The 21,374-nt window shown below is 41.6% G+C and overlaps 1 protein-coding gene across 1 annotated transcript in view; it reads left to right on the forward strand.

Annotated features, from left to right (window-relative positions):
• Positions 1-17,114, forward strand: part of KLHL14 (kelch like family member 14) — a gene marked incomplete at both ends in the record, with an annotated part of 60,498 nt that extends 43,384 nt beyond the window's left edge. Inside the window, 6 exons of the mRNA XM_082321950.1 lie at positions 2,009-2,098; positions 6,623-6,701; positions 13,098-13,288; positions 13,445-13,603; positions 16,349-16,506; positions 16,974-17,114. Of these exons, the coding sequence (XP_082178076.1) occupies positions 2,009-2,098; positions 6,623-6,701; positions 13,098-13,288; positions 13,445-13,603; positions 16,349-16,506; positions 16,974-17,114 (818 nt within the window). The remainder of the gene's footprint in view (positions 1-2,008; positions 2,099-6,622; positions 6,702-13,097; positions 13,289-13,444; positions 13,604-16,348; positions 16,507-16,973) is intronic.
• Positions 17,115-21,374: the final 4,260 nt, after the last annotated feature.

The following is a 21,374-nucleotide window of genomic DNA, read 5'->3' on the forward strand; positions in this document are numbered from 1 at the left end:
CTCTACTGGCCCTGTTTGTGTCAATATGGAGGATAAATAAACAAAAGTGTTTGTAAAAATGAAAACACAACATGTGAAAAATATGCATGTGTGCTGCCTGCAGACAGTTCTTCTGATAAATGCTAGATCTCTCCAGATTGACCAAAGGAAGAGCCTGGTTGAGAGTACAACCACTGGCTTGGACCTAATTTGAAACCATAATAAGAGCATTGAAGAATTGAAGCCCCTGCAGACTGATCTGGGGAGTCTCTTCATGAGAGGAGGGGTCCCAAAAAGCATCTAAGGAAAACAGCAAATTTCCCATGGGAGACCCAAATTCATTCTGTAGTACAAGCATCCACAAAATCAAGGAAAGTACTGGGGTTTTGAGAGAGAGAATTTTAAAATGGGAAAATGTATGAGATTAAAGAATGAGAGAAATATGATATGGGGGCTAAGAAAGATAATAAAAATCTTTTTGTTCTTTCATCCCACTGCAGGAAACTATAGGTAGTATAAAATCTTATGCAGTGCCTAGTATAGGATTACTTCCCAGTTATATAAAGTGTACTAGTAACAAATAACCTTAATTAATGAACTTTCACTGTACCTGGCTGCCCAATTTAAGAACTGCTTCACTTACATGACTTGTAAGAGCACAGACTATGAAAATGATATTCGACCTTTACTAGAAACTAAAAATGTGCCTTACTTATTCATCATTGCCTTGGCAAAAACTTCAGTAAGAAGCTTAAATGAGCCCACTTGATCTTTAAGAAAATGTCCTAAATAACAAAGCTGTGCGTATTTCTTATTATTATTATTTGCATATGCTATACTGCACAACTGCATTCTGAGAAAAATAAAAGATAATAAAACAAATGAAATGAGAGATATATCACCCAAAATAATCCAAGTGTGAGATAGGCTGCCTCTTTTTTTTTTTTTTTTTTTTGGCATTGGCAAAAGAGCACAAAGTAAGAGCTGGCCCTGAGTCATATTGATTTCCCACTGCACTGGTTTCCTAAGTGCTCTGTTGATCCGTGTCAAGCAATAAGTTCCCTGCCTGTACATGCACATCACCTCCCCATTTGTCCTCACCTAGATTTAAGGTGCCCATATGATGAGCTGAACAAGGACATCATTTTTCCTACTGGTGTCACTGGGCCAAAACTACTCTATGTGGTATGATAACTAATGCTGTGTAAGTTTACATTTACCATATAATATCACAACAGTGCTGTATGGGACACCGCAACAATGTGTGCATATTATGTATATATAAGTCCTTATTTTTGTGTCTTAGCATTTGCAGTGGAAAATGGAAATTTAAAAAAATAGATTATTGCGACCGTAGTTGGTCCATAGTAATCGTGACACCGCCAAAAAAAAGGGATATTGCAAACCTAATGCCACAGTTTTGATCTTTGTTAACAAAGGGCTTCCTGATTAGATGAATAGAAAATGTGTGATTGTGCTGTTAATGACATTGTACAGGAAATTAAGCGTATACATTTGGAAAAGGCATTAAATCAGCAGGACCTTAATTTAAAAACTTAAAACTGTATGGAAATGCAGCTTGTTCATTGCTGTGTAATAGAAAGCTACTGAACACACTGACTCTTCTTGTGGAAACATTACCAGCAGAACAAAGCTGGGCTGAGTTTTTTTAATGTTTCCTAGCATATTAGGATTCCTAACATCTGCTTATTTTCAGGGAAATATCAGGCAACTTCACCCCTTTTTACAAGTTATTTTTAGAGCCGCATATACAGCAGTTGGGCGGGTGGGGGGGCGCCAAGGGACCAGAATTCCAGCTTTTTTCCTCAATTATTTGCAAGATTGAATAACGTAAGATTACTAATAAGTGGCTTTGTCTGCTGCTAATTCAGTGGACATACATGCTTGGGGTGATGCATTCCCCCATTATTTCATACAGATGTAATCCCAGTGTTGTATTTTGTACCTTTGGAAATATTTGATGGAATCAGCGCCCTGAGCTGACAAAGAATTCTTGCTTTACTTGCAGTTATGCCGTATAACAGTGCCCATCACTGTGTCGTGGAAGTGGAAAACTTCTTGTTCGTGCTGGGAGGAGAAGACCAGTGGAACCCTAATGGTATGTATAGAATATTAAAAGGCACAGACAGCATCTGCCTTCCTCTGTCTGTCTGTCCATCAGGTCAGCTGATGTAGTCATTAGCAAGGGATTTTGAGGACCCTCAGCCTAATTGTTGAACCTGGTAAAGGCTACTTTTAGATATTGATGTAATAAGTATCTGGTACTTTAGCATTAGCATCTCCGTCATTCATCAGCTCCCACATCCCTTGAGAAATGCCACAGGCAGCAGAACAGACTCTTTCAAGTGCATGCACCAGGCAGCAGCTGTTAAGAATTTTAACCTTCATTTCCAGTCTCCTTCCAGTCATAATATAATAATGCAGTTGCAGTAGATGAATGCTTCCTTTCTATTGTCAAACCAGATACTCGCAGCTAAAGTTGTTAATGTGTTAATTATCTAGACTCTGAGATTCTTAAACTGGTCCTTTTTTTAGTCTTGTGCAGGAGCTTCTCATATAGATTATCTGCTGCTACCTTCTTTGATTTGATTACTTCATAAATTTACCGCAAAGAGAAATTAAACAATTTAACAGGCTTCTGAGCAAAGCAAAAGGAGAATACCATGCCTTGCGAAATTCACAAAATTGTCAAGACATTGTTAAAAAGCTTGCACACGAAGAAAGAGTTGTAGTTGTAGCAGTCTGTGTAACAGAGATAATTATGACTGAGAAACCATAAAACAGCTTGCAGGTACACATTTTTACTTTAAAACACCAGAGGATCCAGCTGAAATTACATATACTGCATATATTTTATTGTGAATGCCCCATTTCAGCATCTGCACTAAACCAAATTATAGAAAATTGTTACATCTGTTCACTTCCTAAAACCTGAGACAAACAATTCAGTCCACCCTATAAGCATATTTCTGGTGTAGTTAAAAATATCACTAAATGTCTTAGGAGAAGAGCCCTTCAGTTCTATTGTTGGATCTCCTTTATATTAAACAGGTGATAGCGTGGTATCATTAATGATAATCATTATTAGGAGCATCAACCACATCCAACAACCGAGGGCCCCTGTTGTGCTTGGTGGTAGGCATATGGATAATAAGAGGCAGACCTTGTTCCAGACAGTTTATAATTAAATAGCCATGTCACATGGAGGATGAAAGAAAAGAAATAGAATTACCCACAATTTAAAGATGTGGAAACTGAGTCGCAAGATGACGGAGAGATGTAAGAATGGGTACATATCCTGCATCGGAGATAGGAGTCGAGCACAACCGTGAGATGGGTAGTACCTTAGGTCTGAGGTCCCCTAGATCAGCTTCTCAGCTGAAGGCATTGCCATCGGATGTCTAGCAGCTTCCTTGTTCTATGAATACCAGAGCTGGGATTTACCTATAGAGAAGATAGGAATAAAAGAGGTAGGAGCATTGCTGATACTGATCTTTTTACGAATTTACCCCAAAAGAAGTGGATCTTACTTGTCAAAAAAAGTGGACCTGAAAATCATAAACTGCATCCTGTGCTATTGCGGGGTTAGTGCTTTCTTGAAACTGATTTGCTTTAAATGTGTGGCTATATGGGAGCTACTCGCCCATACCCACTTGAATTTATGTAAAGACCTTTGCCTGCCGTCCTCAGAGTAGAGAAGGGCCTTCCTATGGACCTAGCTGGAACTGCCTTGCCCAGAGCATGACAAGGCTTTTGATTTGAATGAGAATGTGCCAGGTGTTTTTCCAGTGGACAGAAATATCCTTGAGATGAGGGCAATGGAAGGAGGGCCATGCATTTCTCTAGCCATCAGACCTGCAGGTTCTTGAGAAGCCAGGTGGACCCCGAGGAGCACCCATGTACCCTCCATGCTGCTCCTGTGACTTCATGATAACCTAGAGAGCATGGGAGACATTTTTTCTCTTTTTTTAACATCCTCCTATGGCTGTGCCTTTCCAGTCACAAGGATCCCTGCACGAGTAAATGCTGATGAGAGCAGGTTGCAGAACACAGGCATGGATTAGGACCAACCTTCATAACCTTCAGAGCCCTTCACCTTTTGGCATGGCTGCAGAGACCTTCCTGTAGAGAGCAGAGAGCAGCATCATCTGCCTCCTTTTGTCCCATCGTCCTGATTTGCTAATCCTGATTTCTGATCACTTGTTACAGTTTCCACGTTCTGACAGGTGCTTCCTAACATGTGTAAAACTCCTGACTGATGAGCAAGGCAAAATAATAGATATAGTTGTCTTGCAAACTGTCCAAAATTAAACTGGAGTCAAACCAGTTACACCAGGCACCTTAAGTAGGTCATCAAGTCCTTTTCCTGCCATCACAGGCATCATATAGTCCCATTTTGTATATTTTCTAAGCTCCATTCAAAAAGCAGTTGGACTTTTAGTCCCTGCTACTCCTGTTGGAAAGCTGTTACAGAATCCAATTGCTCTAAATGACTAGGAGCCTTATTCTAATTTCCAGTAAAATGTATTCTTTGACTGTCTAAATCACCTTGTTCTCATGCCAAAGTTGGCCTTCAGCTTAATAGTTTTTCCCCTCCTGGAGATTTGTTCCTCTGATGTATTACAGACAGCACTCCTATCCCCTTTCAGCTTTTGTTTTCCTAGGTGCATCAAGCCAAGTTCTTTGTCTCCTGCCATAAGGTAAACTTTCTGTTCCTCCTGTCGCCAGAGGAGCTCTTCTTTGTGCCTGTTCTAGTTTGATTTCATCGCCCTTCCTGTGAAGTGACCAGATTTGTATCCTGTATTCCCACTCCAGGCTCACTAAACCCTTCTCTTTCTACCCTGCGCTATACAGTCTTCTACATACGTGGTATCTGTAGTGGATATGTGTATGACACATTATGTTAGGAGGCCAAGGGCCCCAAATCATAGCTTTGTATGACAACAATTAAAAAGCTGCTGTATACCCAGTGACCGCTAAAGTCCCCAGTAACTCTGAAAGATGTAGTGAATACGGCAGCATTAAAACCTCCTCCTAGAAGTCCAAACTTATGATCAATACTTATATTGTTTTGAAATCCCACTTTCTGAAATAGAAATAGATGAATAAATGTCCTAAATAGTGAGACCTAGAGCCAGTTAGATGCCTCCTGTTTCTGTTTTACTGTTTATTGAATCTATAGTTCTCAATGCCTCTTTTTCTAAATGGTCTGTATAGACTAAAGGAATTCAGGTAGAGACCAAGAGCAAAGCCTCGCTTCCCTAAACCCAGTGGCAAAATGACCAGTTGCCCTTAGTGTATGGGGATCTCACCCTGTCTTGAGATGTGTTTGAGTGGTGCTCAGCATAAAGGGCTTTGGTCCTCATTAGGCACCACGCTGGATTTGAAGGGAAATACTGCATTATTCATCAGTCTTCTGCTTTACCTTCCTCATATAGGACATGCTTATAACATAGCGAGGGAATGAGTTTGCTTCCAGCCAGAGTGGTCAACATGGTTTCTTTCTCTGTTTTCTTGTAGAACATGATCTTAAATTATTATGAATATAAATTCTAGCTGTATTGTTATTCTTCTCTACAATCTTGATGGTCTATTTGCACATGCTGAAGTAAGTGTGGAATGAAACAAGCAAAGCGAGCCTATCCTACAGAGGCTTTTCCGATGCAAAAATATTCACCTTGTAGAATACCCAGTGACCATTTATAGAACTGTGACATACGCAGTTGGGTTGTTCTGCTGGCCTGTGAAGCCTCTAATTCAATTTTTTAGTCACACATACATAAACAAAGGTTTCTCTTTCCGAGATCCTCATCTGTTGAAGTCTCAGGTGTTACAGGAAATTGCCATGCACTCTCTTGCTTCAGTTTTCTTGCTTTGATGTCAATCTGCATGTAAAATAAGGTGAAATCTTAATATCGTGAAGACATGAATACAGTTCTTGGGCCTGACAGCAGGGATAAGCTAGTTAGCTGGTGTATGTTGCTCATGTTTCATATTTTAGCTAACGCACTTGGAATAAAACTCTTAAGAGTGTATTCCCTCTTCGATGCACATGTGTAATTCCTTCTAAGTTACACTGAAAGTACATGGTAGAATAAACCATCTAGTGCAAACACTGCATACCCCGTGCTGATGGCTTATGCAGCTCCTGGTTATTTGCACAAGGTTTTTTTACCATGTTCCACATACAGATGGTGTGAGGAGAAGGAAAAGCATATGTTCTCCCTTTGATATTTTTACCTGACACAAAATAGTCTAGTCATAAAAATACCATGGGGATGCCCTCTTTTGGGCAGTAATTTTGTTCAGTGCTGTGATTTATTGTGGCTGCGAAAGTACCACAGCATCTATAAGTAAATTTAAATACACATTTTCAAGATCTTATTACAGAGAGCAAGAATAATCTCTATCTGCTTTTACTGCTAACAATTGCTAATTCAAACCTTGCAGTGCCCCATTTGTTGAATTATTACTGTACACATAGTGTAATCATACATTGTTGTAAAAGGGGGAACCCTTCATAAAAGCTGTCAACTTGTGAAGTATATGTAATATATATTACGATCATGATGTTGAATACATGAAACAAACAGCTGAGTGTCAAAATAATCTATCTTTACAGGGAAACACAGTACAAACTTTGTTAGCCGATACGATCCCAGGTTTAACAGCTGGATACAACTTCCACCCATGCAAGAGAGGTAAAAACCTGCTACATGTTTTTCAATATATGTTTTATCATCCTAGGAGCAGCTGAAGTTTGGCTTAGTTCTGGGAGTAAGGAGGCCTACAGAAGCATTGAAAATACTGAGATAAAACTGCAGCATGCAGTTGCTTACCATTTGTCTCCTAATTTTTTTAAACTTTCCAGATTCAAAACTCCAGATGCCAAATCCTGCAGGGCTAATTCATGCGAGATAACCATGGACTTTGTGCAATTACCGGTTGCCTGAGTACGGTCTGAAGGATTTTTCTGAAGTCTTCATAGTGTCCTGTCATGTTCCCTGACTGAAGCGTCATGATGAGTTTGCAGTAAATAAGCAGTATAGTCAGATATCTTATAGGGAACTGAAACCTTCACATGTTGACTCCATCCTGTTTCACCATGCCAGCCATGAAAAGCTCTCCTCAACATCTCTAACCTTGTTAGAGGGCTCTTAATCCTAGGTGGTCTTTGAGTGAAGCTGCTGTCAGCTAATGCCTATTAGAGTAGCACACATTGTAATCTTAACTGTGTAGTGAAGAGCAGAGGTGCATGTAGACTTGAGCAATGGCCAGTAAAGATGGCATAAACGTAACTCTGGATCCCAAATCCTACCTTGGCAGGTAAAAAGTCCCCCAAACCTGAACCGAATAATGCATGTTTCCTAAGAAAAATCTCAAAGGCAGAAGATCCAACGTTATAATGTTTTATGAAAGAGCATTCAATGTCCATCCTTCAGTTCAACACCCATCTTCTCATGAATCCAATGTACAAGAGATCTCACACCACCTTCCTAAGACACTTCCCTCATTCCATGTGCTGTCAGTATTATCGCTCTCTTTCTGTTGGCTGCCCCCAGTGTTCAGGTGTCTGGCAGTCATCAATATATTGAACTTGGTGCAACCTTGCGATTCAAGGTGTATTACGACATGCATGGAAATATGGGTGTCCCTTCAAATTTTCAGAGGTAAAATGTCAGTCTGTAGGGTTTTTGAAGGGCCTTTGTTCAGGATTCAGCTTGATTGACCTAAGTCCATATGCAGACCCATGTGCAATGCTTGTCACCAAAAAATACTGCATTGTACCACTGCATGAAAAAGCACAAGTGGAACAGATCTGAGGAGGTTCCCTGTTGGAGCTGAGTGAACTGATAAAATTAGCTATATAAATAGAGATAAAAAAGAGCATCACCGTTCATTGTAGTCTCTGGCTTTATTAACAACATCATCCTTTGCTTTAAAAATCCTTTACTAAAATTCTTTTTTCTTTTTTAGTTGTTAACAGAGCTAGGCCAACAGCAGGCTTTAGCTAAAGAGGTGGCCCTGCTTTGGCAGCCCCCAGCCTTCTCCCCCACTCCTGCCAGCACTGTGGGATAACCTCACAACTGGGTTACCTACCTTAAAACAGAGGGACGCCTTGCCGCCTAGTTCAGCTCCCCAGACTGAGTCACCGCCGGCTCGGGTGTTGGCGCGGGGGAGACAGGAGGTTTGCGTGAGATTGCACGTCGCCGTGCAGGTCATCCTCAGTGAACCGGGAGGCTGACTAGTGTTTGTACGGAGCCTGAAGCTCTTCTGTGGAGCCTAATCTGTGTCCTAATTGGGCCCTCTGGGTATCTGCAAGCAAAACTCCTGAGGGGCACATGCGGCTGGCTGAACGGTTGGGCTTACTTGGCTGACAAAGCTCCCAAGGCAGAAGTAGGTAGCTGAGGGTTGGAGAAAACAGACAGTAGGAGTTTTTCCGCCTTCACAGTGGCCAGTTGTGTTTCAGTTTATAATCACAGGTATGGATTATGACTTGCCTTGTGCTCTGGTGGAGGCTGCTGCCTTCAGCCAAGGGTCAGAAACTCTGCTGCACATTGTGATTGCTTAGCAGCTGCCCGGTAATAAACTGTAATGTATTAGCATCTCAGCTCCTTACAGTGTTATTTAAATGTAATGGTCCACTAATACATAGTTCCTTCTGCAAGGGGCTTTACTATGACAACATTAATCGTCACCTCTTTTGTTCAGGATACATAACTCATAGGCTTGCCCATTATTTCTCTATAAAGGCTCCTAAGCACTGGGGCTATTGTTGGAAAACAGGGATTTTCAAATCACTTTCTAAAATGTTTTTAATGGTTTATTTGCTCATCCCTAATGACTTCCTCAGAGCTGTTGCAGCATTTAGAGGTAGGGTCTGGTCCAGTTTTCAGATCATACAAGCAAGAGAGAGCTTTTATGCAGTCTCCTTTCCCAGCTTCTTTAGTCAGATCAAGTTCCCATTAAAGTCAACAGGCTATTTTTTCCCCGCTAGGAGTACAGGGTCACGCCCTGTCTCTGCTGGCATAATGCAGGCACCACTGACAAGACGGACTGTTTAATGGGTTCTTCTGAGTCATTATGGTCCATCAAGTCAAAACCTACTTAGGAATTTTAGTCTGAGAATAATTGGCTGGATAGACCGTAATAGCTCCTTTGAAATGACTGCCAGGTAAATGTGGGTCTCATTCATAGGCAGTACATTCTCAAGTTGAAAATCTGTATGAAATATTTGATGAGTAAACTTTTATCTTATATGCTAAAATCCATATCTGATTGATTTTACTGTATGAGCTATAAAGAAAAGTCTAATCCCGTTATGGATTCAGAGCCATAAGTGTATTTTCTTTAAAGCCAAGTTTGGTTTCTTTTCATTTGAAGAACATCTCAAAAATACATGCTTTTGAAAAGTATGTACTATTTTCAGGCGTGTGTTTAAAGAAGCAGCAAATGACTCATCGGCTTTTGAAATACACATCTGCCTGATGATGCAATAACAACGGGATGCTTTTTGGAGAGCAGTTCAGTTAGATTAACATGCCTACGGAAGGAGTGGTCTTCGTAGCAGACGTATCTGAACTTGTGGCATGAGCCTCAGCTGGACACCTCAGCCAGTACTGTTGCATCTTGCCAGCTCAGCCCAGAGCTGGACAAGGTGTGTGGAACATAATAACATTTAAAACACCTTTTTTCTTACATTCTGAGTTAAAAGTTTTTTTTAAAGATGTGCAAAAAAACATGGCATTGTGCCAGGGCCTGAAGAAGCACAAGGGGAAATGAGTAGGTCAGCGTCCTCACTGAGGCCGAGTGAACTGAGAAAAGAAGCCACAGAAAAAGAGATAAAACAATTTCACATTTTGTTTTAGTCTATGACTTTAATAATAGTAATGTTAACCCTTATTATGATGACTTTAGTTTTTAAAAAGCAAAGCATACACTCTAACAGTGACCCTGAAATCAGGTCCAGATATTGCGATGATCAGTAATAGCATTGGTAGTTTTAAACCTCAGACTGGTAGTTGCATTTCTTGTTTCAAGGCATAAATTCATCATCTGTGGAAATCAGAAAGAAATTTTTCCCTTTTATGTGTGTGTACTTACGAGAAGTTGTTAGTTGGGTTGATTATTGAGTGAAGGGGTGTGAAGGAAAAGCATTTCAGAGATCAGTGAACGTCAAGTACTTGCAATCCTGAAGAAAACCCCAAAATAATTGTCTTATTGTCCATATTCAGATCCTGAGGTGGATTCCATTTATCTCATTAGAATGGACAGTCTTCTCCCAGTTTTGTGGGGAAAGTTGTCATGCAAAGATTGCTGTATTATATTTTAATATGAATCCTGTTTTACAGCAGTTTAAAAAGTCATCGCTTAACAGCATGTCCCTTACACACTGTATCATTGAAAAGTAAAAAACCAAAAAGCTTAAAATACTTGGGCCAGGAGCTACTGAGTGAATATTCACATCCAAGCAGATGAGTGAAGCGTGCTGACGCTTTCATTTTTGCTCCTTATAGTGACACTGTGTGGATGAAACCAGGAGTACACGTACAGAATAATGTCAGTGAAATCCTAGTTAAAATAGTGATGCCTGCCAGTTGTACCTACATCTGTTTCTTAAACCTGAACTAAAAAAAACCACGCTGAGAGCAGTTCGTTAACAGGTTTGTCAGAGGAGGTGTGCAAGGACAGACCAGCAGACGTGTGAGCACCCCAGGCATTGCTGACAGGCACCCTGTGGGTTTGTGCCTTGCAGCTGCCGGACACAGGAGGGTTGGAGAGCGTGTGCCACCCGTGCAGGCTCTCTGATGTCTAATAGGATGTGACCTCTGCAGCTTTTCCTACTTTTGGGGCCATTACAGGCTGTCTTGCCTCTGGCCTGTCACATACTCTCAGGAAACATATAGGCACTTGATTGCCTCTAACACCTATACCCTCTGTCAAATTAGAGTGAAATCAGCCAGCAGGTTTTTGTTGAGGAGACAACACTCAGGCAGACATGGGTACACGTACAGTGTAATCAAATAAGCTTTGTTTCCATAGAAAATCAGGCTAAAAACATAGATGCACAATTTGCTGCCCGACCATGCAGAGCAATATATGCCATCAGCTTCTATCTGCCCATTGACAGATAAATTAAATGGTCTTATTTAATTCGTCATCTGAGCTGGAGGCACTTAGCAGCATTCCTGTCCTCCTGTTTCTCTTTTCTTTTGGTAGCCTTATCCTTGTGCCAGTGTTCCTGCTCAACAAGGGGTGCTCTCCCGCACTGTCCAAGTCGCCCATGTGCAGGCAAGATGAAAGCAAAGAGGTAGACAGGAGGTGCTCGGTGACGCAGCTCCTCACCAGCCACGGTGAGGAGCCCTGTCAGGTGTGCACCAAATCCAAAACGTGCGGCCAGAAACAGGCAGTGGTGTGTCAGGTCTGTTCCCTGAACGCCCAGCCAGCCCTGCGGTTTCCACGGCTGTATCTTCATGTCTGCCTGACCTCTCCTCCAACTTATAAACCGTCAGCCACTCTCAGCCACATTTAACAAAGAGGGAAATTTCTCCAAAATGTTAAAGCATACTACTAATGTTGTGAAAATAGGCAGCTGGGTAAAGGAGGGAGATCTTATTCCTGCCTTCACTGAAGGAAGTACTCCTGAACGCGTGGCTGGCTAGATGGCAGGTTAGAGACAGGGCACACCAGGCTTTGCTAGCTCACCTGGTCATGGGATGACTATAGGGAAGCCTGGGGAGGAGCTGGGAGATACCAGAGCTGTTCATTGCAGGGTGTTGTGCTCTGTACGTGGTCCACCGCTCATCCCAAATGCTTTGCAGTGGTCTGCAGTGTCGAGCCCTTGATGGTGCAGGTGACCATCAAGCCCCCAAGATTTACTGTGCAATTCAGGAGTGCAATATGCAGCCGCTCCCAGACACAAATTTGGGTGCCTGGGCAGGAACCGGAGTGCGTTGTGTCAGCCACAGAGCAGGGTTTGGCAAGCTGCAGCCACACTCCAGCATGCCTGTTTTGCAGGAGCTATCAGAGCTAGACCTTGCCATGCCTCACCTCCCTGCTTGTCTCTGGGCTCGCACACCACTCTGGTTTCACCCAAGAGAAAATTTGAGGTTTGGGACTGACAATTCTTGTCATTCAACATTTTGTACAGGTCTTCATCCTAGCCCAGCTGTGCTCTTTTGCAATTTTCTTTCTCATATCATTGCAGCTTAAAATTAAAGGCCTCTACCCTAGCAAACCTTCCTGCTGCTGAATAATACAGGGAGCTTTCCCTGAAAGTGGATTACACCAAACAGGGTCTCAGAATCGTCTACTGTTCTATTTTTGCTTCAGCAACAGACACTTACTGTTAATTTTGGAGGCACGAGGAAGACGAACTAATATATGCCTAGCAGTCCTGACCAGAAAAATTAATTATTTTCCTGCATACTTGAGTTGCATGTGAAAGCGGACAGGTGGCTAAAACTTTTCTCAGGGTTAGTAGGATGGAGACAGACCTCTTTTGAGCTAAAGGGCGGAAATGTAATATTGTGCCTAGCGTAAGGAAAGTTGTTCTATTTGCAGTACTGCAGAAAGAAGAAAAAAATGATAATTGGAGAAAAATTTTGATGATGTGGTTCTCTTAGTAAATTGGGAACAATGACCCTTGAAGGACCATAAAGAAAGTGAATGTCAAGATAATTTATTATTGTTACATTATCTACCTCATTTTTCACTTTGTCTTACTGAGTTGTTACATCCCTTACAAGGTAATGCCCCAAACATTAATGAGCACCTTTTTATCTTTCACGGGTGTGAAAAGGCAACAAACAGCTTTGAAAAGGGGTGTTTTATGCCAGATTTATGTGTGCTTAATTGTGTTGACGCCAAAAATGAAGTATTCATTTGATGTGGAGCATGTATTTGATTAGCAAAGCAGCCACAGTCTCTAGGATAGCTGTAAGCATGTGAAGCTCCTGGACACTTCTGTCTGACATAGCGTTTGAAGGAGCCTCTATCTTAGTTCAGGGAGTCAGCTGGAGAGAGAAAAAACATGGTTGACATGGCTAATTTGTTTGTTGTTGGCTTGTTTTGTTTTGTTCTGCCCTGTCCTCCAGGAGAGCCAGTTTCTACGCCTGTCGCCTTGACAAGAACTTGTATGTCATTGGTGGAAGAAACGAAACTGGCTACTTGTCCAGCGTGGAGTGCTACAATCTGGAGACCAACGAGTGGCGTTACGTGTCTTCGTTACCGCAACCTTTGGCAGCCCATGCAGGAGCCGTTCACAATGGCAAGATATATATTTCAGGCCAGTGTCTTTTCGAATTCCCGCTATATAACAAAAAAAACCCCAACTCAAAACAACAACAACAAAAACCCAGAACCTAAAATCATAGAGCTAAATTCCTGCTGCAGAGCCATGTCTTTATTTACATTGATTAACAGAAGTATGTTTACTTTGCAGGAGGCGTTCACAATGGGGAATATGTCCCCTGGCTGTACTGCTATGACCCTGTGATGGACGTCTGGGCCCGAAAACAGGACATGAACACAAAGCGAGCAATCCACACTTTGGCCGTAATGAATGATCGACTGTATGCAATTGGAGGAAACCATTTGAAAGGTCACATTTTTAATAGCGAAAAAGCATTTCAGTGTCCCCCATCTCCTGATAAAGGATATTTTTGTTAGACAGTCATTGTTAAATACATTAAAAACCAGGCAACACAATTTAACAGGACACTTGAGCCAGCAATTTTAAAAACATTTTATGCAAATTATTTTAAAATTATAACAGTACATTAAATATATGAGTAATGAATGCTTTAGATAATAAAAATGGGAGCTTCCATTATTCAAAGGCATGGACAATTTGTCATTACCAAGAATTCAATGAAACAAACAGATTATTCTTTGACCCGAAAGTACCAGCAATATTTTCCTCTGTAAATCATTTTCCAAAATGTGCAGTTAAAGAGAGCTTTATTCAGAGCAACACACAAAAACAAGCTCCTGATTTAATGAAGGGGAAAAAAAAAAAAAACCAACTCCAACCATTAAATATTAGGACTAGGCTCTTTAGATCCCTTTTTAGTATTGAATGTAGCTTGTTAATTATAATTCTTTTTAGAGGTCTCTTGTTTTCATCTTTTGAAAAGGTCTCATATTAAAATAACTACTGCTTAGGCATCTGGTATTTTTGTCTTAATACCTACGTGCCGTTGCTGTTACTACTAAAGAGATTCTGCTTAATCCAGCCACTTAGACAAAAAGCACAGCTCCTGCTCCTTTGTCCCCTGACAGTATTTGACAGTTTATGTTCCCTTTTTTTCTTCTTTCTCCTTTCTTGCTTAAAAAAAAAAAAAAAAGCCTCAGAGCAACAGAAGAGAAAATTGTACTGCAAAAGAAAAAGTGATGTTAACTTCCAGTAACACCAGACCATGTGCCTGAATGACTCTGGCACCCAGGTCCCTGTGAGGCTTTGAAGCCACATGATGCTTTTGAAGATCTGAATGCCTGTGGAGCATGTAGGGGACAAAGTCTCAGATGTGAATTTTCCCTGGTAAATAGTACTGGTGCATAAACCCCTGCAGCCAGGTGCAGGGCTGCTGTGCCTCCACTCCCCACCCCCAGTTGTGACGGGTGTTCCTGGATTGGACTTGACAGGGTGAAGGGGGTAAAAGCTGCCTGCACATGTGCACCTGCAAATTTTGTAAAGGTTGCAGCATTCCACAGTGTTGGCTTTTTTCTCCTCCTAAAGTAGTAGTCAACATGTCACCCCCTTCCTATAGCTAAAGCACGTGCTTTGGTTTGCATAGGCTTGAATTGCTTCCAGCCTGCCTTTTCCTTCTTTTTTTCACCCAGTTTCACCTACCAGCCTCTGGGGAAAAAGGAACTTCTAATAAACATTGTATTTTTGCCTCTACAACTGTTGCCCTAGGTGCCTTTGTTATGTATGAATTGCTGTTGTGAGAGGTATTTAACATCCAGGCTTGTGGAAAGCCGCAGGCTGTCTGGTAGAAGGGCTTTTTGGAAAACTGGTTTCTTCTGTACAGTGAAACAAAAGGAGGAACTGCAAGGAAGGGGAGGAGGGAGGGGACTGAAGTGTGGATGAAATGCAACAAATTCTCCACCCGGGGCGGGAATAGCAGGACTCGGTGGCAAAGCCCTCCTTTGTGAAGCTGGATCTGTATACTAGTGTCAGCAGTGCATTTGTCGCATCACAGCTAGTCATGTGCATGCTGCGGTTTATTACGGAGCTTTTTACAGATTCTGGGCACACTGCAGTGGCCTTTCTATGGCCCCTTGAAAACTTCACAGCAACAAAAAATTATTTCATCACAGCTATTCATTCCTGACATAAATAATACTCATACAAGCAGCATCATTGTGAAGTACCAATATCACCAATGCCCTTTTCCAGAAAGTCTTAACTTCTCTTTTCTGTCATACCTTGATGGAGAAGACAGTAGTGTCAAGTAAAGCATCCCAGCATATTAAGAAAGCCATAATTTTACTGTGGTGCTCTAAAGAAGGGAGTTTGAGATAGGGAAATGTCTAAATATTGGAGCAGGAACCAGGACTCCTGGGTTGTATGTCTATGTTCAGCTCACCGAATTGATACAACCTGAGAGTCTTGAGCTGAGACCCATCTGCCCTTTAGTGAATACAAAGCAGCAGTCGCATGGAGCCTTTTTTGGTCTATCAGGGAAGGCTGGGACCACCGGGTTTTTTTGGTTACATTTTCTGTTGCCTTAAAGACTTTGTCACATCACAGCCGCTGCTTAGGGTACACCTTAAATCAGCTTGAAAATTGAAACTGGTCCCGAACGTCACGTCCGTCGTGCTAGGCACCTTGTCCCTCTGGAACAAAGTGGCACCAGTTGTGTAAGCGCTCTACTTGGACTCGGTGGACATCGATTTCTGAGCGAGATTTAATCTGTTGACTTTTGAATAGATTAGATCTTCTGACCTTTGAGAAAGACTGCCAGGACAGGCTTTTCCTACATGTTCAAACTCGCATTAGCACTGATAGATGAGGAGGAATATTGCTTGAATCTGCTTTCATCATTGATAGGTTATTACTGAGTGTTACTTTCTGATCTGTTCAGGTTTTATATGTACTTGTGATTTGTAGAAGACTGTAGAACTAATGGTAAAAGCTTTCAACAGATTTATTTGAACTGAAGTAACAAGACATTAACATTACAGAAGATGGCTTAAATGTATATGGCAATATTTTCTAGAAGAAAGTTTAACAATGATGTTATAATTGTAACTGTAATTTAATAATTTTAACAGTAAAACAAATAATAAAACAGTATGTCATAACTAACGCACATTCTCTTTTCTCAATGCCCCCATCCAGGTTTCTCCCATCTCGATGTAATGCTTGTGGAGTGCTACGATCCAAAAGGCGACCAGTGGAATATCCTCCAGACTCCTATTCTGGAGGGTCGCAGTGGCCCTGGCTGCGCAGTCCTTGACGACAGTATTTACCTTGTAGGAGGCTACAGTTGGAGTATGGTGTGTACCTGCTTTCTGCAATGACCCTCCCATTCTTCCTGAGCTCTTGCAGCCAGTCTGTATATTACTCAGATGGGACGGAGAGGAGACGAGGGATGAAGTAGCTGCAGGGGCTGGTTTTGGTTTGGTTTTCAACTTGTGGAGAACATGGATTATTTGTTCACCTTTGTGCTTGATGATGAGTTATTATCAGACTGTATTCACTCATATGGAGTAATATAAAAATCAGATTAAATTTGGCAAAAGTGATTGACGGGACTCTATGCTTATAGCTCTACTTATAAGGCGTTTGTGAAGGAGCCTGATTTGCAGAGGCTGGGTGCTCAGCCCATATGAAAACCAAACCTCTTGAAGGGCTCCTAAATTAGAGCTCAAAACCATGAGTCACTTTCAGACACCTTTAAAGCTGATGTGTGACTTGGATTTTACCAAAGCCACATTTAATATGACTTTTTGTTCCATTACAGGGAGCCTACAAATCTTCTACTATTTGCTATAGTCCTGAGAAAGGGACTTGGACAGAACTAGAAGGAGATGTTGCTGAGCCACTTGCAGGACCTGCTTGTTCAACTGTCATATTGCCAGCCTGTGTACCATACAACAAATGATAGTCAAGGAGCACTGACACGAACACTGATTGCATTTGGGAAAATAATGACGGGTGACGTAAATATTTTATTAGAACAGGATTCCTGTTAAAACAAAGCTACCGTAATTGACCCCTTATTCCATATTTATGCTTTAGGAGCAAACTAAAAGAAAACAAAAACCAAGTGTTGTCCCAGCTCAGATAGATGCCGGTGTCTTATGAAGCAAGTAGCTAAAACACACCGAACATTACATGCTGACAGACTGCCATTTCAGACTGATTTTAACTTTTTCCTGCTGCAGAGATATTCCTCACGTCAAATTTAACTTTAAAAAAAATGAAGGCTAAATGTTCAAATACAGCCTGAAGAGACAAGATCAGTATTGTGCATTGTATCTACCTGCATGTGATCTGTGTTGAAGTCATGAGGATGTTGTTTTCATGAATGCTTCAGAATTCAGATAGTGAAAAGCTCACACTGCATTGCAGAATTGTCTCCTCCTCTGTAATCCTAACCTACAGCTACTTCACATGCTCTGCAAGCAACACAGCATCAGAAGATTATAAAAGGTAAAGAAATATCATTCAGTTTTTGCACAGCTTGGCAACTAATACACTCTGTCTTCAAAGTCCCCACGTGCAAGTGCAGCGGAAAGCAGACTACAATGAAAGCCATGCTTTACAGAGCACTTCTTGCAATAGCAGCTTAGGGATTAGGATCAAATTCTTCTAATCACGCTTGTGTAAAGTCAGAGTCATTTCACTGAAATCACATGGAATGACTGTTTTTACATCAGTATAAGAGAAATTTGGTCCTACACCTTAAATTCTGGGTTTGTAATGTAACTTCTTTCTATGACCACTTAATGAAGCCCCAAAACCTTTACTTTTCACTAACCTGTTAGATAGGAGCATCCATGCTAGTTGCTTCCAAAGACAAGAAGACTGCATTTAACTATAAGTGTATTACTTTGGACTCTTAAATGATTATGCACAATTTTGGAGAGACACTGGTAAGCAGTTAAAATACTCCTGTGTGGTTGATCTTAAAATGTACTCAGAAAGATTTTTACTATTGATCCAAAGTAATACGAGGCTAGACTTCCCACTGCCTTATAGCTTGTGTAACTATTTACACATTGCAAAGTGAGTTCAGAATGCTACCACATGGGACCAGTAGCATTTAGGACTCACGTCATGAACCCATAGTTGCTTGCACAAATCAGGCTGTCCATGTTTTAAGCTTATGTCTTTCTGTCCTGGCTTTGCAAAAGCAGTAACAAAATCTGAGCCTGATTCTTCACCACCTTGCAGTTACCATAATCATCTACACCTCAGCAAAGTATATGCATAGTTCTTCCATTGTGGTTTACTGGTGCTGCATGCATTAGGCTCAGTGCCATCCTCTTCACTGGTATAAACTGACATTGCCCCATTGAAGCCAATGGATGTACTTTGGGTTATGTCAGCTAAGAATCTGGCCTTTAATTTGCTTAGTTGCAACTGGCTGCACCAGCTAAAAGGCAAAGGAGACTCAGATCCTGCGTTTTCAAGCCTGTGCATATCTTTTATGATAGGACTTAATGCTAGTGCATTAAGCAAGGAGCAGGCAACCACTGGAGGTTGGTTTCTGCTGCAGAGGCAATAGATGGGAGGAAGGATTCATTATTTGCTTTGCAAAATAGAAAGAGGGTGAATGTACACAGAAATTACACTATATGTTGAAGCTTGAGAGCAATATAAATAATGGAGAGCAAATACCATGGGACTGTTTCTCTCTGGCATCAGTCCAGTTTTATTGCAGTGCAACTCCCTTGCTTGCAGCAGAATTACACAGTTGTAAAATTGGAGTAATGCAGTAAAGACTGATATCATACAAATGCAATAACCCAATTGATGAGGCAGCTGCACGCCTGGAAAAGAATTGTTTAAACAAAATAATTATCTGAAGATGCTAATATTTGAATGTGCCGTTGGGGAGTTTTCCAGTGAGCATCACTAAGGAACTCATAAAGGTGGAGTGTATATCCTGAAATCTCAATCCATTTCTACTATATAGTGCAATCTTAGTTGGTTTTCTATTTATTTATATTGTTCAGATCCAAGGGATCCCTTGTAAAATATATTTGGTGCAATCATGACTTTTTTTTTTTTCCTTTCCTGTTGAAAGTATATAAATATAAATATATATAAAAAGGAAACTGTTAAGATACTAAATGAGGAAACCTTGAATGACATTTAAGATCAGGATAAGGTCTGCCATTAAACACTGACTGTCACCTGTCTCTACTAAAACGTACCATTTTTAAAGGATATTTGTTGTCCTTTTAAGTGGTTCTTTTTTTTACCAAGATAATTTAAAGATTTATGAGGACTGTATGTAAATCTTTCTATCTTTCAGGAAGGCATGACCAAGGAAAGTGCTAACTGAATAAGTCACACAAAGAGTGTAAATTTTGTACAGTACTAGACTGTGTAAATGAAGCTTGCTTGTAGGGGGGAAACTTTAAATAAAACTTTATGTACTAATTCAACTGTCTGCCATATTCCTACTTATAAAGTGTATGTATAAATAATATCTACATTAAATTCTTTGGAACTTTTTTTATCATGTAGATGCGTAAACTTCTTTTATTTTGTGGCCGTACGTAACAGCCTCGTTGTTCTCCAAGTGTCATTACTGAGTGCTTGTAAAACGCAGCGACGCAGTAAAATGTAGTGAGTTGGAGTCTTCCTCGGGAGCGCACGTGCCTGGCCCGTGCTTCCAGCAGGGAACGCCCCACCGGCGTGCCTGCGGGCTGGGTCGGACCTCAGAAGCCTACCGATGTGATCGGATGCCTGTGAAATGCCTCTGGCTTGCACCGCTCGGCCCGTTCCTCCATCCCGTGGTAAGATAAGTGAAAAGGACACTGCCCAGTTAAGCGCAGTCTTGCTTTAGGAAATTTAATGCTGGTTGTGGTGGTTTCTTCCCTCTTCAAAATGTCCCTCCTGTGGTGATTGACCCTTCTAAGTATGGGTATTTCCATTCTTGGAGGGGAAGTGCTGGCACGGGCGAGCAGTAGAGGACTTGAGACAAGAGGTATTGCCAGGCTGAGAAGACAAGGTAAAGGCAGGGGTTTTACCAGGAAGCAGAATCGTTATCAATACCAGTTACTGTACTACCTGTATTACCTATTCATGCCTACCAACCTTTGTCGTGGAGCAGAACCTTCCTATGCAAACCAGGTGGGTGCACTGAGCAAACAAAAAGGCAGTCCCTGACCCCCGTGCTTACAGCAAGCGTCAGCTGTGCTGGGGGGTGGCTGAGAGCGCAATGAGTCTGGTCTAACGAGAGGGCATCAGTCCTGTTCAAATCTTTTATGAGGAAGGGAAAGGCGAGCCAGCAGCAACTACGGTGAGACAGCACAATGAATAGGACTGTTTCATTAATGAGTTTCTTTCAGAAGAGAAAGGAAGGAAGAGAGATCTATGCATATTTTTTAAAGTAATGCAGGAGAAGAAGAAGAGGAGAAGCTGGAAGCAGTGGACAGAGATATGATTTAAAAAGGAAGGGAATGAAGCGAGAAAGAAGAGGTTAGAATGAAAGGAAAAAATAGAAAACGAGAGCCTGCGAGAGGAGAAAGCGGGATGTTCTCGTAAAAGTACTTGAAAGTAAGGGCTGGAGTAATGAGGAAGGCAAAGATGGTTGCTGAGAAGCACACATCAGCGCAAGCCTGGAAAGAAATGACAGGAGAGGCGATACAAAGAGCAGAAGAGAAACACGAGAAAATGCAATGAAAGAGGACATGAAATAAACATGAAACTAAATAAGCACTTGGAGATGGTACCGCTCCTATTTTCTTCCGTTAATCCTTTACAGTGGTCTAGCTGTCAAACAGAAGGATCAAATCAGCAGAGTACTTAGGTGTTGCAGTGGTCAAGCTTTCAAGAGAGATGCCCAGCAGCACCTCTGTGCAGTGCCTGGGCTGCAGCAAGCACCCAACTACAGCCAGCACCTGTGGCAAGGGAGGAGAGCTGCCGCTGGCGGCGAGAAGCAGAGGAAGAGCAGATGTGTCACAAGTCCCGGTCCCCACTGGGCTGGAGGGAAGCGTCTTCTCCACTTCTGATTCACAGGTGAGAGTTGTCTTTGGGAGTTGGACACCTGGACTGTTCCTCCCTTCTCCTTCTCTGCTTGTCCTTCCTGCGAAACATTAACCTCCTCTTTGCCCTCAGCATGACAAACTTGCCTCGGTACTTCTGCGGAGCTGGGCCTGGCAAACAACAGACCAGTGAATGGAGC

Source organism: Platalea leucorodia (genome assembly GCF_965183815.1).
Source record: "Platalea leucorodia genome assembly, chromosome: 1".
Classification (NCBI taxonomy): domain Eukaryota; kingdom Metazoa; phylum Chordata; class Aves; order Pelecaniformes; family Threskiornithidae; genus Platalea; species Platalea leucorodia.